The sequence below is a fragment of the Hemitrygon akajei genome, chromosome 8 (genome assembly GCF_048418815.1).
Source record: "Hemitrygon akajei chromosome 8, sHemAka1.3, whole genome shotgun sequence".
Taxonomy (NCBI): domain Eukaryota; kingdom Metazoa; phylum Chordata; class Chondrichthyes; order Myliobatiformes; family Dasyatidae; genus Hemitrygon; species Hemitrygon akajei.
Window position 1 is genome coordinate 63,471,238 of NC_133131.1, and position 27,955 is coordinate 63,499,192.

At 52.9% G+C, this 27,955-nt stretch overlaps 1 protein-coding gene across 3 annotated transcripts in view; it reads right to left on the reverse strand.

Annotated features, from left to right (window-relative positions):
• Nucleotides 1-27,955, reverse strand: part of LOC140731936 (butyrophilin subfamily 1 member A1-like) — a 114,479-nt gene that overhangs the window by 68,608 nt on the left and 17,916 nt on the right. For all 3 annotated transcript variants that reach the window (XM_073053937.1, XM_073053938.1, XM_073053936.1), the window contains exon 3: nt 4,367-4,430. In XM_073053937.1, coding sequence (XP_072910038.1) covers nt 4,367-4,430 — 64 coding nt within the window. The remainder of the gene's footprint in view (nt 1-4,366; nt 4,431-27,955) is intronic.

Sequence of the window (27,955 nt, forward strand, 5' to 3'; positions counted from 1 at the left end):
GAGAAAGTAAGGAGGCATGGGATCCAAGGGGACATTGCTTTGTAGATCCAAAACTGGCTTGCCCACAGAAGTTGTTGTAGATGGGTCATATTCTGCATGGAGTTTGGTGACCAGTGGAGTGCCTCAGGGATCTGTTCTGGGACCCCACCTCTTTGTGATTTTTATAAATGACCTGGATGAGGAAGTGGAGGGATGGGTTAGTAAGTTTGCTGATGACAAAGGTTGGGGGTGTTGTGGATAGTGTGGAGGGCTGTCAGAGGTTACAGCATGACATTGAAAGGATGCAGAACTGGGCTGAGAAGTGACAGATAGAGTTCAACCCAGATATGTGTGAGGTGGTTCATTTCTGCAGGTCAAATTTGAAGACAGTATTTTGTATAAATGCTAAAACCCTTGGCAGGGAGATATTGGGGTCCATGTCCATAGGACACTCAAAGCTGTTGACAGTATTATTAAGTGTATATGGTATATGGTGTGTTGGCCTTCCTCAATCGTGGGATTGAGCTCAAGAGCCGAGAGATGATATTGCAGCTATATAGGACCTGGTCAGACCCCGCTTGGAGTACTGTGCTCAGTTCTGATCGCCTCACTACAAGAAGGATGTGGAAGCCATAGAAAGGGTGCGGAGGAGATTTACAAGAATGTTGCCTGGATTGGGGAGCATGACTTATTAGAAAAGGTTGAGTGAACTTAGCCTTTTCTCCTTGGAGTGACGGAGGATGAGAGGTGACCTGATAGAGGTGTACAAGATAATGAGAGACACTGATCGTGTGGATAGTCAGAGGCTTTTCCCCAGGGCTGAAATGGCTAGCATGAGAGGGCACAGTTTTAAGGTGCTTAGAACTAGGTACTGGGGAGATGTCAGGGGTAAGTTTTTCACACAGAGAGTGGTGATTGCGTGGAATGGGCTGCGGGTGACGGTGATGGAGGCCGATACGATAGGGTCTTTTAAGAGACACTTAGTAACTTAGAGCTTAGTAAAATAGAGGGCTACGCGGTAGGGAAATCTTGGCAGTTTCTAGAGGAGGTTACACGGTCGGCACAACGTTGTGGGCCAAGGGCCTGTAATGTGCTGTAGGTTCTATGTTTCTATGAAACACACAGAAAGTGAGAGACATCTAGAGTGATACAGAAAGAAAGAGACAGAGGCAAAGACAGAGAGAGATGGAGAGAGAGAGAGAGAGAGAGGGTCAGAGAGAGAGAGGAAGTGACAGAGGGAGAAAGAGCGAGGAAGACAGAGACACAGAGACAGAGAGAGAGACAGACAGAGAGAGAGAGAGACACACACACACACACACACACTCACACAGACAGAGAGAAAGAGAGGGGGGGAGGGGAGAGAAAAGGAAGGTGGGAAGTGGGAGGGGGAAAGACAGAGAGACAGGGAGATAGCCAGAGTGAGAAAGATAGACACAGAGAGACAGAGACAGAGAGAGAGAGGAAGACAGAGAGACAGACAGACAGAGAGACAGAGGACAGGCAGAGGGGGGAGTGGGAGAGGGGGAGGAGGGGTAAAAGGGGGAGATGGGAGTGAAAGGAGGGGAAAAACCAGAGACAGAGACAGAAAGATAGACAGACAGACACAAAGAGACAGAGAGAGTGAGAGAGAGAGAGAGAGGAAGACAGAGAAAGAGAGGAAGACACGGAGAGACTAAGAGTCCTCTGATTGCACTTTTTGGTACCTTGGGTGAGTCATTTGAGTCTGACTAAATGTCGAACATTATCTTTTGCATCTCTTTTGGCTTGACGCTTAGTTCTCCTTAGGTGGAGAGATGTCGCCCCACCCACTCACACTCAATGGCTTAATGATATTATGTCCTGTTTAGACCTTGAAAAAATTCATTACTCACTTAAATTCGGACATAAAGTTTCATAAAGTGTGGGGACGTTTTCTTGAATACTTTCATAACTCCTTTTTAGATAAGTTTATTCTTTTTAATCCCTTACTTTCAGCTTTTTTATTCTCTGTAAGTTTTATGGTTTCATTTTGATGGAAATTACTTTATAGATTTGGTAGTAGGCATTATTATTCTTTTTTAATTTATATTTATAGTTCTGGGGTAAATGGTTGGCTTGGAGTTCTTTAGTGGGAGGGAGGGGAGGATACTAACTTTATATGCTTTTCTTCTGGGTGCTGTTTCCTTATTGTTATGAATTATATAATTGATATGTTTATTTTGCACTTCACTTTGTTGTTGGGTTTTTTGTTTGTAGTTGGTTTGTAGAAATGCAAAATAAATAATAATAAAAAAGCATCAGAGGGAGAGGGGAAGGAGGGGTAGAGGGAGGTGGAAGGAAAAAGAGGGAGGGGAAGAGAGAGAGAAGGAGTGGCAAACAGATAGAGAGAGAGAGAGAGAGGTGCAGACAGAGAGAGAGTATGCAGAGAGAGAGAAAGGCACGCAGAGAGAGAGAGGGGTGGACAGACAGAGCGAGAGAGAAAGTGCGCAGAGAGATGTGCAGACAGAGAGGGGCACACAGACATAGAGAGAGAGAGTGCGCAGAGAGAGAGAGAGAGAGGTGCAGACAGAGAGAGAGAGAGAGGTGCAGACAGAGAGAGAGTGCGCAGAGAGAGAGAGAGAGAGGTGCAGACAGAGAGAGAGTGCGCAGAGAGAAAGAGAGGGGGAACGCACAGACATAGAGAGAGAGAGGCACGCAGACAGAGAGAGACACACACACACACTCACAGAGAGAGAGAGACACACACACTCACACAGAGAGAGAGAGAAAGAGAGAGACAGAGAGAGAACACAGAGAGACACACACTCACATAGACAGAGACAGAGAGAGACACACACACTCACAGACAGACAGAGAGAGACAGAGAGAGACACACACACAGACAGAGAGGGACACACACACTCAGACAGACAGAGAGACACACACACTCACATAGACAGAGTGAGAGAGACACACACACTCACAGACAGAGAGAGACACACACACACTCACACAGACAGAGACAGAGAGAGACATACACACAGACAGAGAGGGACACACACACTCACAGACAGAGAGAGAGACACACACACACTCACATAGACAGACAGAGAGACACACACACACACTCACACAGACAGAGGTAGCGAGAGACACATATGGACAGAGAGAGAGAGTCACACACACTCACATAGACAGAGAGGGAGACACACACTCACACACACAGACAGAGAGAGACAGAGAGAGAGAGACACACACACACTCACACAGACAGAGAGACACACACACACAGACGGAGGCAGAGAGAGACACATATGGACAGAGAGAGAGTCACACACATATGCATACAAGGACAGAGAGTGAGACACACATGCACAGATAGAGACAGAGAGAGAGAGACATGCACATATACACACAGACAGATTGAGAGAGAGACACATACAGTCAGAGACAGAGAGATAGACACACACATACAGAGAGAGAGAGAGAGAGAGTGACACACACAGACACGCACACACAAAGAGAGAGAGACACAGACAGACAGAGGCAGAGTGAGACAAACATACGCACAAAGTCAGAGGCAGGGACACACACACACACAGACAGAAAGAGACAGGCAGACACATACACATACACACATAGAGAGAGAGAGAGAGAAAGAGACCGGGACACACACACAGACAGATAGACAGAGACAGACAGACTGAGACATTCACAGATATAGAGACACAGAGCAAAGGGAGACTGGTGTGTGAGATGGAAGAGGAGCAGAGCATCCATGGCAGATTCTGAGAATAAGGGTTACAGTTGCACATACCTCGAACAATACACTGAAATGTGTCATTTGTGTCAATGACCAACATGGTCTGATTATTTGTTGGGGCCGCCCGCAAGCATCGCCAAGCTTCTGGTCACATAGCAGTCCCACAGCTTACTGATTGTAACTGATACAACGTTGGACAGTGGCAGGAAACCCATGTGGTCACAGGGAGAACACATAAGCTCCTTACTGGCAGCAGTGGAAAGGGACTTGGGTGCCTGGTGCTGTCGAGCATTACTCTAACCACAACCGTGCACCTCCAATGGTCCCTGTACTCGTCAGGAGGCAGAGAGATGGAGGGAGCGGTTAAAACAGAAATGGAGAAAAAGGGAAAGAGGTGGAGAGGGATGAAGTGAGGGACAGAGTGAGAGATGAAGGGATGGAATTGAAGGAATGGAGAGATGAAGGGAGGAGAGGCAAGCTAAGTAGATGGAGGGAGACAGAAGAGGAGAGATGTAAAAGGTAGAATGGAGAAGGAAGGAGTTCAGAGATGGACAAATGGACAGACAGATAGCGAGACGGGAGAATGTGGAGGCAGGGAAGGAGGGAGGGGAATAGAAGGGGATGTGGTGAGGTGCAAAGAGGGAGCAGACTATGGAGAGGAGTTACTTGTATATGGGTATACGCTGCTCCTTGGCATGGTTCCTCCAGCTCCTCCTTCACACTCTGGACCCTGTGGAGCAGACGCAGAGTGTCAGACCAGGATGATTGCAACACATCCCCATCCACAGCGACACTGGGGAGTACGATATTGCTGTCTCACACTGGGGGGGGTGACACACAGCTACACTGGGGAGTTGGATCTTGCTGTCCCTGACTGGGGGGGTGACCCACACCTACAGTGAGGAGTTGGATCTTGCTGTCTCAGACTGGTGGGGGTGACCCACAGCTACACTGGGGAGTTGGATCTTGCTGTCTCTGACTGGGGGTGGTTTGACCGACAGCTACACTGGGGAGTTGGATCTTGCTGTCTCTGCCCGGGGGGTGTTTGATCCACAGCTACACAGGGAAGTTGGATCTTGCTGTCTCTGACGTGGGGGGTGTTTGATCCACAGCTGTACTGGGGAGTTGGAACTTGCTGTCTCTGACTGGGGGGGTGACCCACAGCTACACTGGGGAGTTGGAACTTGCTGTCTCTGACAGGGGGGGTGACCCACAGCAACACTGGGGAGTTGGATCTTGCTGTCTCTGACTGAGGGAGGGAGGAGAGATACTGCTACACTGGGGATTTTGATCGTGCTGTCTCTGACTGGGGGGTTGACCGACAGCTACACTGGGGAGTTCGATCTTGCTGTCTCTGACTGGGGGTTAGAACCACAGCCACACTGGGGAGTTGGATCTTGCTGTCTGCGACTGGGGGGTGTTTGATCCACAGCTACACTGGGGAGTTGGATCTTGCTGTCTCCGACTGGGGGTGGTTTGACCAACAGCTACACTGGAGAGTTGGATCTTGCTATCTCTGACTGGGGGTGGTTTGACCAACAGCTACACTGGGGAGTTGGATCTTGCTGTCTCTAACAGGGGGGTGTTTGATCCACAGCTACTCTGGGGAGTTGGATCATGCTGTCTGTGACTGGAGGGTGTTTGATCCACAGCTACACTGGGGAGTTGGATCTTGCTGTCTCTGACTGGGGGTGGTTTGACCAACAGCTACACTGGAGAGTTGGATCTTGCTGTCTCTGACTGGGGGTGGTTTGACCAACAGCTACACTGGGGAGTTGGATCTTGCTGTCTCTAACAGGGGGGTGTTTGATCCACAGCTACACTGGGGAGTTGGATCTTGCTGTCTCTGCCTGGGGGTGGTTTGACCAACAGCTACACTGGGGAGTTGGATCTTGCTGTCTCTCACTGGGGGTGGTTTGACCAACAGCTACACTGGGGAGTTGGATCTTGCTGTCTCTAACAGGGGGGTGTTTGATCCACAGCTACACTGGGGAGTTGGATCTTACTGTCACTGACTGGGGGGTGTGACCCACAGCTACACTGGGGAGTTGGATCTTGCTGTCTCTGCTGGCGGTGGTGTTGACCCACAGCTACACTGCAGAGTTGGATCTTGCTGTTTCTGACAGCGGGGATGACCGACATTTACACTGGGGAGAGGGATCTTGCTGTCTCTGACTGGGGGGGTGGGGTTTATCCACAGCAACACTGGGGAGTTGGATCTTGCTGTCTCTGACTGGAGGGTGTTTGATCCACAGCTACACTGGGGAGTTGGATCTTGCTGTCTCTGACTGGGGGGTGTTAGATCCACAGCAGCACTGGGGAGTTGGATCTTGCTGTCTCTGACTGGAGGGTGTTTGATCCACAGCTGCACTGCGGAGTTGGATCTTGCTGTCTCTGACTGGGGGGGTGTTTGATCCACAGCTGCACTGGGGAGTTGGATCTTGCTGTCTCTGACTGGGAGGTGTTTGATCCACAGCTACACTGCAGAGTTGGATCTTGCTGTTTCTGACAGAGGGGGTGACCGACATTTACACTGGGGAGAGGGATCTTGCTGTCTCTGACTGGGGGGTGGGGTTTATCCACAGCAACACTGGGGAGTTGTATCTTGCTGTCACTGACTGGGGGGTGTTTGATCCACAGCTACACTGGGGAGTTGGATCTTGCTGTCTCTGACTGGGAGGTGTTTGACCCACAGCGACACTGGGGAGTTGGATCTTGCTGTCTCTGACTGGGGGTGTGACCCACAGCTACACTGGGGAGTTGGAACTTGCTGTCTCTGACAGGGGGGGTGACCCACAGCGACACTGGGGAGTTGGATCTTGCTGTCTCTGACAGGGGGGTGACCCACAGCAACACTGGGGAGTTGGATCTTGCTGTCTCTGACTGTGGGTGGAGGTTTGACCCACAGCAACAATGCAGAGTTGGATATTGCTGTCTGTGACTGCGGGGGTGGGGGTGTTACCCACAGCTACACAGGGGAGATTGATCTTTCTGTCTCTGCCTGGGGAGTGTTTGATCCACAGCTGCACTGGGAAGTTGGATCTTGCTGTCTCTGACTGTGAGGTGTTTGATCCACAGCTGCACTGGGAAGTTGGATCTTGCTGTCTCTGACTGTGAGGTGTATGACCCACAGCTACACTGGGGAGTTGGATCTTGCTGTCTCTGACGGGGGGGAGGTGACCCACAGCAACACTGGAGAGTTGGATCTTGCTGTCTGTGACTGGGGGTGTTTGATCCACAGCCACACTGGGGAGGTGGATCTTGCTGTCTCTGACTGGGGGGTGTTTGATCCACAGCTGCACTGGGGAGTTGGATCTTGCTGTCTCTGACTGTGAGGTGCTGATCCACAGCTACACTGGGGAGTTGGATCTTGCTGTCTCTGACTGGGGGGTGTTTGATCCACAGCTACACTGGGGAGTTGGAACTTGCTGTCTCTGACAGGGGGGGTGACCCACAGCAACACTGGGGAGTTGGATCTTGCTGTCTCTGACTGAGGGAGGAGGAGAGATACTGCTACACTGGGGATTTTGATCGTGCTGTCTCTGACTGGGGGTTAGACCCACAGCTATACTGGGGATTTGAAACTTGCTGTCTCTGAATGGTGGGGGGTTGACCAACAGCTACACTGGGGAGTTCGATCTTGCTGTCTCTGACTGGGGGTTAGACCCACAGCTATACTGGGGATTTGAAACTTGCTGTCTCTGAATGGTGGGGGTTAGAACCACAGCCACACTGGGGAGTTGGATCTTGCTGTCTGTGACTGGGGGGTGTTTGATCCACAGCTACACTGGGGAGTTGGATCTTGCTGTCTCTGCCTGGGGGTGGTTTGACCAACAGCTACACTCCAGAGTTGGATCTTGCTGTTTCTGACAGCGGGGATGACCGACATTTACACTGGGGAGAGGGATCTTGCAGTCTCTGACTGGGGGGGGTGGGGTTTATCCACAGCAACACTAGGGAGTTGGATCTTGCTGTCTCTGACTGGGGGGTGTTTGATCCACAGCTGAACTGGGGAGTTGGATCTTGCTGTCTCTGACTGGGAGGTGTTTGATCCACAGCTACACTGCAGAGTTGGATCTTGCTGTTTCTGACAGAGGGGGTGACCGACATTTACACTGGGCAGAGGGATCTTGCTGTCTCTGACTGGGGGGTGTTTGATCCACAGCTGAACTGGGGAGTTGGATCTTGCTGTCTCTGACTGGGAGGTGTTTGATCCACAGCTACACTGCAGAGTTGGATCTTGCTGTTTCTGACAGAGGGGGTGACCGACATTTACACTGGGGAGAGGGATCTTGCTGTCTCTGACTGGGGGGTGGGGTTTATCCACAGCAACACTGGGGAGTTGTATCTTGCTGTCACTGACTGGGGGTGTGACCCACAGCTACACTGGGGAGTTGGATCTTGCTGTCTCTGACTGTGGGTGGAGGTTTGACCCTCCGCAACAATGCAGAGTTGGTTATTGCTGTCTGTGACTGCGGGGGTGGGGGTGTTACCCACAGCTACACAGGGGAGATTGAGCTTTCTGTCTCTGCCTTGGGAGTGTTTGACCCACAGCAACACTGGAGAGTTGGATCTTGCTGTCTCTGACTGAGGGTGGGAGGAGAGATACTGCTACACTGGGGATTTCGATCGTGCTGTCTCTGACTGGGGGGTTGACCAACAGCTACACTGGGGAGTTTGATCTCGCTGTCTCTTACTGGAGGGGGTTAGACCCAGAGCCACACTGGGGAGTTGGATCTTGCTGTCTCTGACTATGGGGGTCGACCGACAGCTACACTGCGGAGTTCGATCTTGCTGTCTCTTACTGGTGGAGGTTAGACCCACAGCTACACTGGGGAGTTCGATCTTGCTGTCTCTTACTGGTGGAGGTTAGACCCACAGCTACACTGGGGAGTTCGATCTTGCTGTCTCTTACTGGTGGAGGTTAGACCCACAGCTACACTGCGGAGTTCGATCTTGCTGTCTCTTACTGGTGGAGGTTAGACCCACAGCTACACTGGGGAGATCCATCTTGCTGTCTCTGACTGGGGGGAGTTTGACCCAAAGCCACACTGGGGAGTTGGATCTTGCTGTCTCTGACTGGGGGGTGTTTGATCCACAGCCACACTGGGGAGTTGGATCTTGCTGTCTCTGACTGGGGGTAGGGGTTTGATCCTCAGCTACACTGGGGAGTTGGATCTTGCTGTCTCTGACTGGGGGGTGTTTGATCCACAGCTACACTGGGGAGTTGGATCTTGCTGTCTCTGACTGGGGGTGTTTGATCCACAGCTACACTGGGGAGTTGGATCTTGCTGTCTCTGACTGGGGGGTGTTTGATCCACAGCTACACTGGGGAGTTGGACCTTGCTGTCTCTGCTGGGGGTGGTGTTGACTCACAGCTACACTGCAGAGTTGGATCTTGCTGTTTCTCACAGAGTGGGTGACCGACATTTACACTGGGGAGAGGGATCTTGCTGTCTCTGACTGGGGGGTGGGGTTTATCCACAGCAACACTGGGGAGTTGTATCTTGCTGTCTCTGACTGGGAGGTGTTTGATCCACAGCTACACTGGGGAGTTGGACCTTGCTGTCTCTTCTGGGGGTGGTTTGACCCCGCAGCTACAATGGGGAGTTGGATCTTGCTGTCTCTGACTGGGGGTGGTTTGACCTACAGCTACAGTGGGGAGTTGGATCTTGCTGTCTCTGACTGGGGCGGGGTGACCCACAGCTACACTGGGGAGGTGGATCTTGCTGTCTCTGACTGGGGGTGGTTTGACCCACAGCTACACTGGGGAGTTGGATCTAGCTCTCTCTGACTGGGGGGTGTTAGATCCACAGCTGCACTGGGGAGTTGGAACTTGCTGTCTCTACCTGGGGGTGGTTTGACCCACAGCTAGACTGGGGAGATGGATCTTGCTGTCTCTGACTGGGGGGAGTTTGATCCACAGCTACACTGGGGAGTTGGATCTTGCTGTCTCTGACTGGGGGGTGTTTGATCCACAGCTACACTGGGGAGTTGGATCTTGCTGTCTCTGACTGGGAGGTGTTTGATCCACAGCTACACTGGTGAGTTGGATCTTGCTGTCTCTGACTGGGGGGTGTTAGATCCACAGCAGCAGTGGGGAGTTGGATCTTGCTGTCTCTGACTGGGGGGTGTTTGATCCACAGCTGCACTGGGGAGTTGGATCTTGCTGTCTCTGACTGGGGGGTGTTTGATCCACAGCTGCACTGGGGAGTTGGATCTTGCTGTCTCTGACTGGGAGGTGTTTGATCCACAGCTACACTGGGGAGTTGGATCTTGCTGTCTCTGACTGGGGTTGGGGTTTGACCCTCAGCTACGCTGCGGAGTTGGATCTTGCTGTTTCTGACAGCGGGGGTGACCGACAATTACGCTGGGGAGTTGGATCTTGCTGTCTCTGACTGGGGGGTGTTACCCACAGCTACACTGGGGAGTTGGATCTTGCTGTCTCTGACTGGGGGGCTGACCCACAGCTACAATGGGGAGTTGGATCTTGCTGTCTCTGTCTCGGGGTGGTTTGACCCACAGCTACAATGGGGAGTTGGATCTTGCTGTCTCTGACTGGGGGTGGTTTGACCTACAGCTACAGTGGGGAGTTGGATCTTGCTGTCTCTACCTGGGGGTGGTTTGACCCACAGCTAGACTGGGGAGTTGGATATTTCTGTCTCTGACTGGGGGGTGTTAGACCCACAGCTACACTGGGGAGGTGGATCTTGCTGTCTCTGACTGGGTGTGGTTTGACCCACAGCTACACTGGGGAGTTGGATCTAGCTGTCTCTGACTGGGGGGTGTTAGATCCACAGCTGCACTGGGGAGTTGGAACTTGCTGTCTCTACCTGGGGGTGGTTTGACCCAGAGCTACACTGGGGAGTTGGATATTTCTGTCTCTGACTGGGGGTTGTTTGACCCACAGCTACACTGGCGAGAGGGGTCTTGCTGTCGATGACTGGGGTGTGGTGTGTTACCCACAGCTACACTGGGGAGTTGGATCTTGCTGTCTCTGACTGGGGGGTGTTTGATCCACAGCTACACTGGGGAGTTGGATCTTACTGTCTCTGGCTGAGGTGGGGTGTGTTACCCACAGCTACACTGGGGAGTTTGATCTTGCTGTCTCTGACTGGGGTGGGTGGTTTATACACAGCTACAATGCAGAGTTGGATATTGCTGTCTCTGTCTGCGGAGGGTCAGACCCACAGCAATACTGGGAAGATGGATCTTGCTGTCTCTGAATGGGCTGGTGGTTTGATCCACTGCTACACTGGGGAGTTGGATCTTGCTGTCTCTGACTGGGGAGTGTTACCCACAGCTACACTGGGGAATTGGATCTTGCTGTCTCTGACGGGGGGGTGACCCACAGCAACACTGGAGAGTTGGATCTTGCTGTCTCTGACTGAGGGTGGGAGGAGAGATACTGCTACACTGGGGATTTCGATCGTGCTGTGTCTGACTGGGGGGTTGACCAACAGCTACACTGGGGAGTTCGATCTTGCTGTCTCGTACTGGTGGGGGTTAGACCCACAGCCACACTGGGGAGTTGGATCTTGCTGTCTCTGACGATGGGGGTCGACCGACAGCTACACTGCGGAGTTCGATCTTGCTGTCTCTTACTGGTGGAGGTTAGACCCACAGCTACACTGGGGAGATCGATCTTGCTGTCTCTGAATGGTGGGGGTTTGACCCACAGCTGCACTGGGGAGTTGGATCTTGCTGTCTCTGACTGGGGGTTGGGGTTTGACCCTCAGCTACACTGCAGAGTTGGATCTTGCTGTTTCTGACAGCGGGGGTGACTGACATTTACGCTGGGGAGTTGGTTCTTGCTGTCTCTGACTGGTGGGGGTTTGACCCACAGCCATACTGGTGAGTTGGATCTTGCTGTTTCTGACTGGGGGGGGTGTTAACCACAGCTACTCTGGGGAGTTGGATCTTGCTGTCTCTGACTGGGAGGTGTTTGATCCACAGCTGCACTGGGGAGTTGGATCTTGCTGTCTCTGACTGGGGGGTGTTTGAATCACAGCTACACTGGGGAGTTGGATCTTGCCGTCTCTGACTAGGAGGTGTTTGATCCACAGCTACACTGGGGAGTTGGATCTTGCTGTCTCTGACTAGGAGGTGTTTGATCCACAGCTACACTGGGGAGTTGGATCTTGCTGTCTCTGACTGGGGGGTGTTAGATCCACAGCTGAACTGGGGAGTTGGATCTTGCTGTCTCTGACTGGGGGGTGGTGTTTGATCCACAGCTACACTGGGGAGTTGGATCTTGCTGTCTCTGACTGGGAGGTGTTTGATCCACAGCTACACTGGGGAGTTGGATCTTGCTGTCTCTGACTGGGGGTAGGGGTTTGACCCTCAGCTACACTGCGGAGTTGGATCTTGCTGCCTATGTCTGGTGGGGCATGATCCACAGCTGCGCTGGGGAGGTGGATCTTGCTGTCTCTGCTGGGGGTGGGGTTGACCTACAGCTACACTGCAGAGTTGGATCTTGCTGTTTCTGACAGAGGGGGTGACCGACATTTACACTGGGGTGAGGGATCTTGCTGTCTCTGACTGGGGGGTGGGGTTTATCCACAGCAACACTGGGGAGTTGTATCTTGCTGTCACTGACTGGGGGGGTGTTTGACACACAGCGACACTGGGGAGTTGGATCTTGCTGTCTCTGACTGGGGGGTGGGGTTTATCCACAGCAACACTGGGGAGTTGGATCTTGCTGTCTCTGACTGGGGGGTGGGGTTTATCCACAGCAACACTGGGGAGTTGGATCTTGCTGTCTCTGACAGGGGGGGTGACCCACAGCTACACTGGGGAGATGGATCTTGCTGTCTCTGACTGTGGGTGGAGGTTTGACCCTCCGCAACAATGCAGAGTTGGTTATTGCTGTCTGTGACTGCGGGGGTGGGGGTGTTACCCACAGCTACACAGGGGAGATTGAGCTTTCTGTCTCTGCCTTGGGAGTGTTTGACCCACAGCAACACTGGAGAGTTGGATCTTGCTGTCTCTGACTGAGGGTGGGAGGAGAGATACTGCTACACTGGGGATTTCGATCGTGCTGTCTCTGACTGGGGGGTTGACCAACAGCTACACTGGGGAGTTTGATCTCGCTGTCTCTTACTGGAGGGGGTTAGACCCAGAGCCACACTGGGGAGTTGGATCTTGCTGTCTCTGACTATGGGGGTCGACCGACAGCTACACTGCGGAGTTTGATCTTGCTGTCTCTTACTGGTGGAGGTTAGACCCACAGCTACACTGGGGAGTTCGATCTTGCTGTCTCTTACTGGTGGAGGTTAGACCCACAGCTACACTGCGGAGTTCGATCTTGCTGTCTCTTACTGGTGGAGGTTAGACCCACAGCTACACTGGGGAGATCCATCTTGCTGTCTCTGACTGGGGGGGGTTTGACACACAGCCACACTGGGGAGTTGGATCTTGCTGTCTCTGACTGGGGGTGTTTGATCCACAGCTACACTGGGGAGTTGGATCTTGCTGTCTCTGACTGGGGGGTGTTTGATCCACAGCTACACTGGGGAGTTGGATCTTGCTGTCTCTGACTGGGGGTGTTTGATCCACAGCTACACTGGGGAGTTGGACCTTGCTGTCTCTGCTGGGGGTGTTTGATCCACAGCTACACTGGGGAGTTGGACCTTGCTGTCTCTGCTGGGGGTGGTGTTGACTCACAGCTACACTGGGGAGTTGGATCTTGCTGTCTCTGACTGGGGGTGTTTGATCCACAGCTACACTGGGGAGTTGGACCTTGCTGTCTCTGCTGGGGGTGTTTGATCCACAGCTACACTGGGGAGTTGGACCTTGCTGTCTCTGCTGGGGGTGGTGTTGACTCACAGCTACACTGCAGAGTTGGATCTTGCTGTTTCTCACAGAGTGGGTGACCGTCATTTACACTGGGGAGAGGGATCTTGCTGTCTCTGACTGGGGGGTGGGATTTATCCACAGCAACACTGGGGAGTTGTATCTTGCTGTCTCTGACTGGGAGGTGTTTGATCCACAGCTACACTGGGGAGTTGGACCTTGCTGTCTCTGCTGGGGGTGGTTTGACCCCGCAGCTACAATGGGGAGTTGGATCTTGCTGTCTCTGACTGGGGGTGGTTTGACCTACAGCTACAGTGGGGAGTTGGATCTTGCTGTCTCTGACTGGGGCGGGGTGACCCACAGCTACACTGGGGAGGTGGATCTTGCTGTCTCTGACTGGGGGTGGTTTGACCCACAGCTACACTGGGGAGTTGGATCTAGCTGTCTCTGACTGGGGGGTGTTAGATCCACAGCTACACTGGGGAGTTGGAACTTGCTGTCTCTACCTGGGGGTGGTTTGACCCACAGCTAGACTGGGGAGATGGATCTTGCTGTCTCTGACTGGGGGGAGTTTGATCCACAGCTACACTGGGGAGTTGGATCTTGCTGTCTCTGACTGGGGGGTGTTTGATCCACAGCTACACTGGGGAGTTGGATCTTGCTGTCTCTGACTGGGAGGTGTTTGATCCACAGCTACACTGGTGAGTTGGATCTTGCTGTCTCTGACTGGGGGGTGTTAGATCCACAGCAGCACTGGGGAGTTGGATCTTGCTGTCTCTGACTGGGGGGTGTTTGATCCACAGCTGCACTGGGGAGTTGGATCTTGCTGTCTCTGACTGGGGGGTGTTTGATCCACAGCTGCACTGGGGAGTTGGATCTTGCTGTCTCTGACTGGGAGGTGTTTGATCCACAGCTACACTGGGGAGTTGGATCTTGCTGTCTCTGACTGGGGTTGGGGTTTGACCCTCAGCTACGCTGCGGAGTTGGATCTTGCTGTTTCTGACAGCGGGGGTGACCGACAATTACGCTGGGGAGTTGGATCTTGCTGTCTCTGACTGGGGGGTGTTACCCACAGCTACACTGGGGAGTTGGATCTTGCTGTCTCTGACTGGGGGGGTGACCCACAGCTACAATGGGGAGTTGGATCTTGCTGTCTCTGTCTCGGGGTGGTTTGACCCACAGCTACAATGGGGAGTTGGATCTTGCTGTCTCTGACTGGGGGTGGTTTGACCTACAGCTACAGTGGGGAGTTGGATCTTGCTGTCTCTACCTGGGGGTGGTTTGACCCACAGCTAGACTGGGGAGTTGGATATTTCTGTCTCTGACTGGGGGGTGTTAGACCCACAGCTACACTGGGGAGGTGGATCTTGCTGTCTCTGACTGGGTGTGGTTTGACCCACAGCTACACTGGGGAGTTGGATCTAGCTGTCTCTGACTGGGGGGTGTTAGATCCACAGCTGCACTGGGGAGTTGGAACTTGCTGTCTCTACCTGGGGGTGGTTTGACCCAGAGCTACACTGGGGAGTTGGATATTTCTGTCTCTGACTGGGGGTTGTTTGACCCACAGCTACACTGGCGAGAGGGGTCTTGCTGTCGATGACTGGGGTGTGGTGTGTTACCCACAGCTACACTGGGGAGTTGGATCTTGCTGTCTCTGACTGGGGGGTGTTTGATCCACAGCTACACTGGGGAGTTGGATCTTACTGTCTCTGGCTGAGGTGGGGTGTGTTACCCACAGCTACACTGGGCAGTTTGATCTTGCTGTCTCTGACTGGGGTGGGTGGTTTATACACAGCTACAATGCAGAGTTGGATATTGCTGTCTCTGTCTGCGGAGGGTCAGACCCACAGCAATACTGGGAAGATGGATCTTGCTGTCTCTGAATGGGCTGGTGGTTTGATCCACTGCTACACTGGGGAGTTGGATCTTGCTGTCTCTGACTGGGGAGTGTTACCCACAGCTACACTGGGGAATTGGATCTTGCTGTCTCTGACGGGGGGGTGACCCACAGCAACACTGGAGAGTTGGATCTTGCTGTCTCTGACTGAGGGTGGGAGGAGAGATACTGCTACACTGGGGATTTCGATCGTGCTGTGTCTGACTGGGGGGTTGACCAACAGCTACACTGGGGAGTTCGATCTTGCTGTCTCGTACTGGTGGGGGTTAGACCCACAGCCACACTGGGGAGTTGGATCTTGCTGTCTCTGACGATGGGGGTCGACCGACAGCTACACTGCGGAGTTCGATCTTGCTGTCTCTGAATGGTGGGGGTTAGAACCACAGCCACACTGGGGAGTTGGATCTTGCTGTCTCTGACTGGGGGTAGGGGTTTGACCCTCAGCTACACTGGGGAGTTGGATCTTGCTGTCTCTGACTGGGGGGTGTTTGATCCACAGCTACACTGGGGAGTTGGATCTTACTGTCTCTGGCTGAGGTGGGGTGTGTTACCCACAGCTACACTGGGCAGTTTGATCTTGCTGTCTCTGACTGGGGTGGGTGGTTTATACACAGCTACAATGCAGAGTTGGATATTGCTGTCTCTGTCTGCGGAGGGTCAGACCCACAGCAATACTGGGAAGATGGATCTTGCTGTCTCTGAATGGGCTGGTGGTTTGATCCACTGCTACACTGGGGAGTTGGATCTTGCTGTCTCTGACTGGGGAGTGTTACCCACAGCTACACTGGGGAATTGGATCTTGCTGTCTCTGACGGGGGGGTGACCCACAGCAACACTGGAGAGTTGGATCTTGCTGTCTCTGACTGAGGGTGGGAGGAGAGATACTGCTACACTGGGGATTTCGATCGTGCTGTGTCTGACTGGGGGGTTGACCAACAGCTACACTGGGGAGTTCGATCTTGCTGTCTCGTACTGGTGGGGGTTAGACCCACAGCCACACTGGGGAGTTGGATCTTGCTGTCTCTGACGATGGGGGTCGACCGACAGCTACACTGCGGAGTTCGATCTTGCTGTCTCTGAATGGTGGGGGTTAGAACCACAGCCACACTGGGGAGTTGGATCTTGCTGTCTCTGACTGGGGGTAGGGGTTTGACCCTCAGCTACACTGCGGAGTTGGATCTTGCTGTTTCTGACAGAGTGGGTGACCGACATTTACACTGGGGAGTTGGATCTTGCTGTCTCTGACTGGGGGGTGGGGTTTATCCACAGCAACACTGGGGAGTTGGATCTTGCTGTCTCTGACTGGGGGGGGTGACCCACAGCGACACTGGGGAGTTGGATCTTGCTGTCACTGACTGGGGGGGTGTTTGACCCACAGCGACACTGGGGAGTTGGATCTTGCTGTCTCTGAAAGGGGGGGTGACCCACAGCCACACTGCAGAGTTGGATCTTGCAGTTTCTGACAGCGGGGGTGACTGACATTTACGCTGGGGAGTTGGATCTTGCTGTCTCTGACTGGTGGGGGTTTGACCCACAGCCACACTGGGGAGGTGGATCTTGCTGTCTCTGACTGGGGGGTGTTTGACCCAGAGCTACACTGGGGAGTTGGATCTTGCTGTCTCTGTCTGGGGGGTGTTTGATCCACAGCTACACTGGGGAGTTGGACCTTGCTGTCTCTGCTGGGGGTGGTGTTGACTCACAGCTACAATGGGGAGTTGGATCTTGCTGTCTCTGTCTGGGGGTGGTTTGACCCCGCAGCTACAATGGGGAGTTGGATCTTGCTGTCTCTGACTGGGGGTGGTTTGACCTACAGCTACAGTGGGGAGTTGGATCTTGCTGTCTCTGACTGGGGCGGGGTGACCCACAGCTACACTGGGGAGGTGGATCTTGCTGTCTCTGACTGGGGGGAGTTTGATCCACAGCTACACTGGGGAGTTGGATCTTGCTGTCTCTGACTGGGGGTGGTTTGACCCACAGCTACACTGGGGAGTTGGATCTAGCTGTCTCTGACTGGGGGGTGTTAGATCCACAGCTGCACTGGGGAGTTGGAACTTGCTGTCTCTACCTGGGGGTGGTTTGACCCACAGCTAGACTGGGGAGATGGATCTTGCTGTCTCTGACTGGGGGGAGTTTGATCCACAGCTACACTGGGGAGTTGCATCTTGCTGTCTCTGACTGGGGGGTGTTTGATCCACAGCTACACTGGGGAGTTGGATCTTGCTGTCTCTGACTGGGAGGTGTTTGATCCACAGCTACACTGGTGAGTTGGATCTTGCTGTCTCTGACTGGGGGGTGTTAGATCCACAGCAGCACTGGGGAGTTGGATCTTGCTGTCTCTGACTGGGGGGTGTTTGATCCACAGCTGCACTGGGGAGTTGGATCTTGCTGTCTCTGACTGGGAGGTGTTTGATCCACAGCTACACTGGGGAGTTGGATCTTGCTGTCTCTGACTGGGGTTGGGGTTTGACCCTCAGCTACGCTGCGGAGTTGGATCTTGCTGTTTCTGACAGCGGGGGTGACCGACAATTACGCTGGGGAGTTGGATCTTGCTGTCTCTGACTGGGGGGTGTTACCCACAGCTACACTGGGGAGTTGGATCTTGCTGTCTCTGACTGGGGGGGTGACCCACAGCTACAATGGGGAGTTGGATCTTGCTGTCTCTGTCTCGGGGTGGTTTGACCCACAGCTACAATGGGGAGTTGGATCTTGCTGTCTCTGACTGGGGGTGGTTTGACCTACAGCTACAGTGGGGAGTTGGATCTTGCTGTCTCTACCTGGGGGTGGTTTGACCCACAGCTAGACTGGGGAGTTGGATATTTCTGTCTCTGACTGGGGGGTGTTAGACCCACAGCTACACTGGGGAGGTGGATCTTGCTGTCTCTGACTGGGTGTGGTTTGACCCACAGCTACACTGGGGAGTTGGATCTTGCTGTCTCTGACTGGGGGGTGTTAGATCCACAGCTGCACTGGGGAGTTGGAACTTGCTGTCTCTACCTGGGGGTGGTTTGACCCAGAGCTACACTGGGGAGTTGGATATTTCTGTCTCTGACTGGGGGTTGTTTGACCCACAGCTACACTGGCGAGAGGGGTCTTGCTGTCGATGACTGGGGTGTGGTGTGTTACCCACAGCTACACTGTGGAGTTGGATCTTACTGTCTTTGGCTGAGGTGGGGTGTGTTACCCACAGCTACACTGGGGAGTTTGATCTTGCTGTCTCTGACTGGGGGTGGGTGGTTTATACACAGCTACAATGCAGAGTTGGATATTGCTGTCTCTGTCTGCGGAGGGTCAGACCCACAGCAATACTGGGAAGATGGATCTTGCTGTCTCTGAATGGGCTGGTGGTTTGATCCACTGCTACACTGGGGAGTTGGATCTTGCTGTCTCTGACTGGGGGGTGTTACCCACAGCTACACTGGGGAATTGGATCTTGCTGTCTCTGACGGGGGGGTGACCCACAGCAACACTGGAGAGTTGGATCTTGCTGTCTCTGACTGAGGGTGGGAGGAGAGATACTGCTACACTGGGGATTTCGATCGTGCTGTGTCTGACTGGGGGGTTGACCAACAGCTACACTGGGGAGTTCGATCTTGCTGTCTCGTACTGGTGGGGGTTAGACCCACAGCCACACTGGGGAGTTGGATCTTGCTGTCTCTGACTATGGGGGTCGACCGACAGCTACACTGCGGAGTTCGATCTTGCTGTCTCTTACTGGTGGAGGTTAGACCCACAGCTACACTGGGGAGATCGATCTTGCTGTCTCTGAATGGTGGGGGTTTGACCCACAGCTGCACTGGGGAGTTGGATCTTGCTGTCTCTGACTGGGGGTTGGGGTTTGACCCTCAGCTACACTGCAGAGTTGGATCTTGCTGTTTCTGACAGCGGGGGTGACTGACATTTACGCTGGGGAGTTGGTTCTTGCTGTCTCTGACTGGTGGGGGTTTGACCCACAGCCATACTGGTGAGTTGGATCTTGCTGTTTCTGACTGGGGGGGGTGTTAACCACAGCTACTCTGGGGAGTTGGATCTTGCTGTCTCTGACTGGGAGGTGTTTGATCCACAGCTGCACTGGGGAGTTGGATCTTGCTGTCTCTGACTGGAGGGTGTTTGAATCACAGCTACACTGGGGAGTTGGATCTTGCCGTCTCTGACTAGGAGGTGTTTGATCCACAGCTACACTGGGGAGTTGGATCTTGCTGTCTCTGACTAGGAGGTGTTTGATCCACAGCTACACTGGGGAGTTGGATCTTGCTGTCTCTGACTGGGGGGTGTTAGATCCACAGCTGAACTGGGGAGTTGGATCTTGCTGTCTCTGACTGGGGGGTGGTGTTTGATCCACAGCTACACTGGGGAGTTGGATCTTGCTGTCTCTGACTGGGAGGTGTTTGATCCACAGCTACACTGGGGAGTTGGATCTTGCTGTCTCTGACTGGGGGTAGGGGTTTGACCCTCAGCTACACTGCGGAGTTGGATCTTGCTGCCTATGTCTGGTGGGGCATGATCCACAGCTGCGCTGGGGAGGTGGATCTTGCTGTCTCTGCTGGGGGTGGGGTTGACCTACAGCTACACTGCAGAGTCGGATCTTGCAGTTTCTGACAGCGGGGGTGACCGACATTTACGCTGGGGAGTTGGATATTTCTGTCTCTGACTGGGGGGTGTTTGATCCACAGCTGCACTGGGGAGTTGGATCTTGCTGTCTCTGACTGGGAGGTGTTTGATCCACAGCTACACTGGGGAGTTGGATCTTGCTGTCTCTGACTGGGGTTGGGGTTTGACCCTCAGCTACGCTGCGGAGTTGGATCTTGCTGTTTCTGACAGCGGGGGTGACCGACAATTACGCTGGGGAGTTGGATCTTGCTGTCTCTGACTGGGGGGTGTTACCCACAGCTACACTGGGGAGTTGGATCTTGCTGTCTCTGACTGGGGGGGTGACCCACAGCTACAATGGGGAGTTGGATCTTGCTGTCTCTGTCTCGGGGTGGTTTGACCCACAGCTACAATGGGGAGTTGGATCTTGCTGTCTCTGACTGGGGGTGGTTTGACCTACAGCTACAGTGGGGAGTTGGATCTTGTTGTCTCTACCTGGGGGTGGTTTGACCCACAGCTAGACTGGGGAGTTGGATATTTCTGTCTCTGACTGGGGGGTGTTAGACCCACAGCTACACTGGGGAGGTGGATCTTGCTGTCTCTGACTGGGTGTGGTTTGACCCACAGCTACACTGGGGAGTTGGATCTAGCTGTCTCTGACTGGGGGGTGTTAGATCCACAGCTGCACTGGGGAGTTGGAACTTGCTGTCGCTGACTGGGGGGTGTTACCCACAGCTACACTGGGGAGTTGGATCTTGCTGTCTCTGACTGGGGGGGTGTTTGATCCACAGCTACACTGTGGAGTTGGATCTTACTGTCTCTGGCTGAGGTGGGGTGTGTTACCCACAGCTACACTGGGGAGTTTGATCTTGCTGTCTCTGACTGGGGTGGGTGGTTTATACACAGCTACAATGCAGAGTTGGATATTGCTGTCTCTGTCTGCGGAGGGTCAGACCCACAGCAATACTGGGAAGATGGATCTTGCCGTCTCTGAATGGGCTGGTGGTTTGATCCACTGCTACACTGGGGAGTTGGATCTTGCTGTCTCTGACTGGGGAGTGTTACCCACAGCTACACTGGGGATTTGGATCTTGCTGTCTCTGACGGGGGGGTGACCCACAGCAACACTGGAGAGTTGGATCTTGCTGTCTCTGACTGAGGGTGGGAGGAGAGATACTGCTACACTGGGGATTTCGATCGTGCTGTGTCTGACTGGGGGGTTGACCAACAGCTACACTGGGGAGTTCGATCTTGCTGTCTCGTACTGGTGGGGGTTAGACCCACAGCCACACTGGGGAGTTGGATCTTGCTGTCTCTGACTATGGGGGTCGACCGACAGCTATACTGCGGAGTTCGATCTTGCTGTCTCTTACTGGTGGAGGTTAGACCCACAGCTACACTGGGGAGATCGATCTTGCTGTCTCTGAATGGTGGGGGTTTGACCCGCAGCCACACTGGGGAGGTGGAACTTGCTGCCTCTGAATGGTGGGGGTTTGACCCACAGCTGCACTGGGGAGTTGGATCTTGCTGTCTCTGACTGGGGGTTGGGGTTTGACCCTCAGCTACACTGCAGAGTTGGATCCTGCTGTTTCTGACAGCGGGGGTGACTGACATTTACGCTGGGGAGTTGGTTCTTGCTGTCTCTGACTGGTGGGGGTTTGACCCACAGCCATACTGGTGAGTTGGATATTGCTGTTTCTGACTGGGGGGGGTGTTAACCACAGCTACTCTGGGGAGTTGGATCTTGCTATCTCTGACTGGGAGGTGTTTGATCCACAGCTGCACTGGGGAGTTGGATCTTGCTGTCTCTGACTGGAGGGTGTTTGAATCACAGCTACACTGGGGAGTTGGATCTTGCCGTCTCTGACTAGGAGGTGTTTGATCCACAGCTACACTGGGGAGTTGGATCTTGCTGTCTCTGACTAGGAGGTGTTTGATCCACAGCTACACTGGGGAGTTGGATCTTGCTGTCTCTGACTGGGGGGTGTTAGATCCACAGCTGAACTGGGGAGTTGTATCTTGCTGTCTCTGACTGGGGGGTGGTGTTTGATCCACAGCTACACTGGGGAGTTGGATCTTGCTGTCTCTGACTGGTGGTAGGGGTTTGACCCTCAGCTACACTGCGGAGTTGGATCTTGCTGCCTCTGTCTGTTGGGGCATGATCCACAGCTGCGCTGGGGAGGTGGATCTTGCTGTCTCTGCTGGGTGTGGGGTTGACCTACAGCTACACTGCAGAGTCGGATCTTGCAGTTTCTGACAGCGGGGGTGACCGACATTTACGCTGGGGAGTTGGATATTTCTGTCTCTGACTGGGGGGTGTTTGACCCACAGCCACACTGGTGAGTTGGATCTTGCTGTCTCTGACTGGGAGGTGTTTGATCCACTGCTACACTGGGGAGTTGGATCTTGCTGTCTCTGACGGGGGGGTGACCCACAGCAACACTGGAGAGTTGGATCTTGCTGTGTCTGACTGAGGGTGGGAGGAGAGATACTGCTACACTGGGGATTTCGATCGTGCTGTCTCTGACTGGGGGGTTGACCAACAGCTACACTGGGGAGTTCAATCTTGCTGTCTCGTACTGGTGGGGGTTAGACCCACAGCCACACTGCGGAGTTGGATCTTGCTGTCTCTGACTATGGGGGTCGACCGACAGCTACACTGCGGAGTTCGATCTTGCTGTCTCTTACTGGTGGAGGTTAGACCCACAGCTACACTGGGGAGATCGATCTTGCTGTCTCTGAATGGTGGGGGTTTGACCCACAGCCACACTGGGGAGGTGGATCTTGCTGTCTGTGACTGGGAGGTGTTTGATCCACAGCTACACTGGGGAGTTGGATCTTGCTGTCTCTGACTGGGGGGTGTTTGATCCACAGCTGCACTGGGGAGTTGGATCTTGCTGTCTCTGACTGGGAGGTGTTTGATCCACAGCTACACTGGGGAGTTGGATCTTGCTGTCTCTGAATGGGGGTTGGGGTTTGACCCTCAGCTACACTGCGGAGTTGGATCTTGCTGTTTCTGACAGCGGGGGTGACCGACATTTACGCTGGGGAGTTGGTTCTTGCTGTCTCTGACTGGTGGGGGTTTGACCCACAGCCACACTGGTGAGTTGGATCTTGCTGTCTCTGACTGGGAGGTGTTTGATCCACAGCTGCACTGGGGAGTTGGATCTTGCTGTCTCTGACTGGAGGGTGTTTGATCCACAGCTGCACTGGGGAGTTGGATCTTGCTGTCTCTGACTGGGGGTTGGGGTTTGACCCTCAGCTACTCTGGGGAGTTGGATCTTGCTGTCTCTGACTGGGAGGTGTTTGATCCACAGCTGCACTGGGGAGTTGGATCTTGCTGTCTCTGACTGGAGGGTGTTTGAATCACAGCTACACTTGGGAGTTGGATCTTGCCGTCTCTGACTAGGAGGTGTTTGATCCACAGCTACACTGGGGAGTTGGATCTTGCTGTCTCTGACTAGAAGGTGTTTGATCCACAGCTACACTGGGGAGTTGGATCTTGCTGTCTCTGACTGGGGGGTGTTAGATCCACAGCTGAACTGGGGAGTTGGATCTTGCTGTCTCTGACTGGGGGGTGGTGTTTGATCCACAGCTACACTGGGGAGTTGGATCTTGCTGTCTCTGACTGGGAGGTGTTTGATCCACAGCTACACTGGGGAGTTGGATCTTGCTGTCTCTGACTGGGGGTAGGGGTTTGACCCTCAGCTACACTGCGGAGTTGGATCTTGCTGCCTCTGTCTGGTGGGGCATGATCCACAGCTGCACTGGGGAGGTGGATCTTGCTGTCTCTGCTGGGGGTGGGGTTGACCCACAGCTACACTGCAGAGTCAGATCTTGCAGTTTCTGACAGCGGGGGTGACCGACATTTACGCTGGGGAGTTGGATATTTCTGTCTCTGACTGGGGGGTGTTTGACCCACATCTACACTGGGGAAGTGGATCTTGCTGTCTCTGACTGGGGGGTGTTTGATCCACAGCTACACTGAGCAGTTGGATCTTGCTGTCTCTAACAGGGGGGTGTTTGATCCACAGCAACAGTGGGGAGTTGGATCTTGCTGTCTCTGACTGGGGGGTGTGACCCACAGCTACACTGGGGAGATGGATATTGCTGTCTGAGACTGGGGGTGGTTTGACCCACAGCTACACTGGGGAGGTGGATCTTGCTGTCTCTGCCTGGGGGTGGTTTGACCCACAGCTACACTGGGGAGGTGGATCTTGCTGTCTCTGACTGGGTGTGGTTTGACCCACAGCTACACTGGGGAGTTGGATCTAGCTGTCTCTGACTGGGGGGTGTTTGATCCACAGCTACACTGTGGAGTTGGATCTTACTGTCTCTGGCTGAGGTGGGGTGTGTTACCCACAGCTACACTGGGGAGTTGGATCTTGCTGTCTCTGACTGGGGGGTGTTTGATCCACAGCTGCACTGGGGAGTTGGATCTTGCTGTCTCTGACTGGGAGGTGTTTGATCCACAGCTACACTGGGGGGTTGGATCTTGCTGTCTCTGACTAGGAGGTGTTTGATCCACAGCTACACTGGGGAGTTGGATCTTGCTGTCTCTGACTGGGGGGTGTTTGATCCACAGCTACACTGGGGAGTTGGATCTTGCTGTCTCTGACTGGGGGGTGTTTGATCCACAGCTACACTGGGGAGTTGGATCTTGCTGTCTCTGACTTGTGGGGGGCGTTACCCACAGCTACACTGGGGAGTTGGATCTTGCTGTCTCTGATTGGGGGGTGTTTGATCCACAGCTACACTGGGGAGTTGGATCTTACTGTCTCTGACTGTGGGGTGTTTGATCCACAGCTACACTGGGGAGTTTGATCTTGCTGTCTCTGACTGGGTCGTGTTACCCGTAGCTACACTGTGGTGTTGGATCTTACTGTCTCTGACGGGGGTGGGGTGTGACCCACAGCTACACTGGGGATTTGGATCTTGCTGTCTCTGACTGTGGGGTGTTTGATCCACAGCTACACTGGGGAGTTGGATCTTACTGTCTCTGACTGTGGGGTGTTTGATCCATAGCTACACTGGCGAGTTTGATCTTGCTGTCTCTGACTGGGTCGTGTTACCCACAGCTACACTGGGGGTTGGATCTTGCTGTCTCTGACTGGGGGTGCGGTTTGACCCAGAGCTACACTGGGGAGCTGGATCTTGCTGTCTCTGCCTGGGGGGTGTTTGATCCACAGCTACACTGTGGTGTTGGATCTTACTGTCTCTGACGGGGGTGGGGGGTGACCCACAGCTACACTGGGGAGTTGGATCTTGCTGTCTCTGACTGGGGTGTGGTGTGTTACCCACAGCTACACTGGGGAGTTGGATCTTGCTGTCTCTGACTGGGGTGTGGTGTGTTCCCCACAGCTACACTGGGGAGTTTGATCTTGCTGGCTCTGACTAAGGGGGGTTGGGGTGGTTGATCCACAGTTACTCCAGGGAGTTGGATCTTGATGTCTCTGACTGGGGGGGTTTTGAGTGTTTTATCCACAGCTACACTGGGGAGTTGGATCTTGCTGTCTCTGACTGGGGTGTGGTGTGTTACCCACAGCTACACTGGGGAGTTGGATCTTGTTGTCTCTGACTGGGAGGGGTTTTGACCAGGAGCTACAGTGGGGAGTTGGATCTTCCTGTCTCTGACTGGGGGGTGTTTGATCCACAGCTGCACTGGGGAGTTGGATCTTGCTGTCTCTGACCGGGGGGTGCGGTGATGCGCAGCTACACTGGGGAGTTGGATCTTACTCTGCCTCTCTTGGAAAATGCACAGCTGCTATGGATGATTGGATCTTGCTGTGCCCTTGGTGGTGTTGCCTAAGGCTACTTTGGGTAATTGGAGCTTGCTACGCCTGAATGGGTGGGTGGTCGGGATGAGCCTGTAGTCACTCTCGACGGCTGGATCTTGATTTGCCTAGTGATGGCTGGTGTCTGAAGCCACAACTACACCAAGGATGTATGCGGGCAGTCTGAACCCATGACCGTAAGATAGAGGAGCAGATTGAGTCCATTTTGCGCATTGAATTTGGTCCAGCATTGAATCATGGCTGATCGTTTCTTCCCCATCTCAGCCTCATTCCTCGGCCTTCTCCCCATAACCTTTGAGGCTAGGTCTATTCAGGAATCTATCAATCTCTGCCTTAAACACACCCAATGACCTGGTCTGCACAGTTGCCTATGGCAGCAAGTTCCACAAATTTACCACCCTCTGGCTGATCAAACTTCTCCACGTCTCTGTTTTAAACGGACGCCCCTCTAGCCTGAAGCTGTGCCCTCTTGTCCTAGACTCCCCCACCACGGTTATCATCATTTCCACATTTACTCTGACTAGGCCTTTCAACATTTGAAAGCTTTCAATGAGATCCCCCCTCATCCTTCTAAATTCCAGCAAGTACAGACCCAGGGCCATCAAACGTTTCTCATCTGATAACCCTTTTATTCCCGGAATCATCCTTGTGTATTGCTTCTGGACCCTCTCCATTGCCAACACATGTTTTCTTAGGTGAGGAGCCCCAAATTGTTCACAATACTCAAGGTGAGGACTCACCAGAGCCTTATAAAGCCTCAGCATCACATCCCTGCTTTTATTCTAGACCTCTTGAAATGAATGCTAACATTGCATTTGCCTTCCTCACCACTGACTCAACCTGCAAGTTAACATTTACGGTGTTCTGCACAAGGACTGTCAAGTCCCTCTGCATCTCAAATTCCTGGACTTTCCTCCCATTTAGAAAATAGTCTGCACATTTATTTCTACTACCAAAGTGCATGACCATGCATTTTTTAACATTGTATTTCATTTGCCACTTTCTTCCCCATTCTCCTAATCTGTCTGTCCTTCTGCAGCCTACCTGTTTCCTCAACACTACCTGCCCCTCCACCAATCTTCATATCATCTGCAAACTTGGTAACAAGGCCATCTATTTGATCATCTAAATCATTGATATGCAGCATAAAAAGTAGCAGTCCCAATACTGACCCCTGCAGAACACCACTGGTCACTGGCAGCCAACCAGAGATGTATCCTTTTATTCCTACTGAGTGCCTTCTACCAATCAGCCAATGCTCTAACCATGTTAGTAACTTTCCTGTTACACCATGGGCTCTTAACTTGGTAAGCAGACTCATGTGTGGCACCTTGTCAAAATCCAAATATACAGCATCCACTACATCCCCTCAACTAGATCCCCTTTATCCATCCTACTTGTAATCTCCTCAAAGAATTCCAGCAGGTTCATCAGGTAATATTTTCCCTTAAGGAAACCATGCTGACTTTGTCCTGTCTTGTCCTGTGTCACCAAGTACTCCATCTCCTCATCCTTAACAATTGACTAACATCTTCCCAGCCACTGAGGTCAGGTTAACTGGTCTATAATTTCCTTCTTGCTGCCTTCCTCCTTTCTTAAAGAGTATAGAGACATTTGCAATTTTCCAGCCCAATGGCACCACGCCAGAGTCCAATGATTTTTGAAAGATCATTGCTAATGCCACCACAATCTCTACCGCTACTTCCTTCAGAACCCTGGGGTGCAGTTCATCTGATCCAGGTGACTTAATTACCCGGACCAGATGAAAAGTCTTTCAGCTTTCTGAGCACATTCTCCCTTGTAATAGTAACTGCACTCACTTCTCTTCCCTCACACCCTTCAACACCTGGCACACTGTTAGTGTCTTCCACAGTGAAGTCTGATGCAAAAAATGCAAATTTTAGTTCATCTGCCATCTCCTTGTCCCACATTATTATTTCTCCTGCCTCAGTTTTTAACGGTCCTATATCCACTCTCATTTCTCTTTTATTTTTAACATACTTGGAAAAATGTTATTACTCACTTTGATATTATTTGCTAGCTTGCTTTCATATTTCATCTTTTACCTACTAATGATTCTTTTGGTTATTCTCTGCAGCGTTTTTAAAAGCTTCCCAATTCTCTGTCTTCCTACTAATTTTTGCTTTTGTGCATGCCCCCTCTTTTGCTTTTACATAGCTT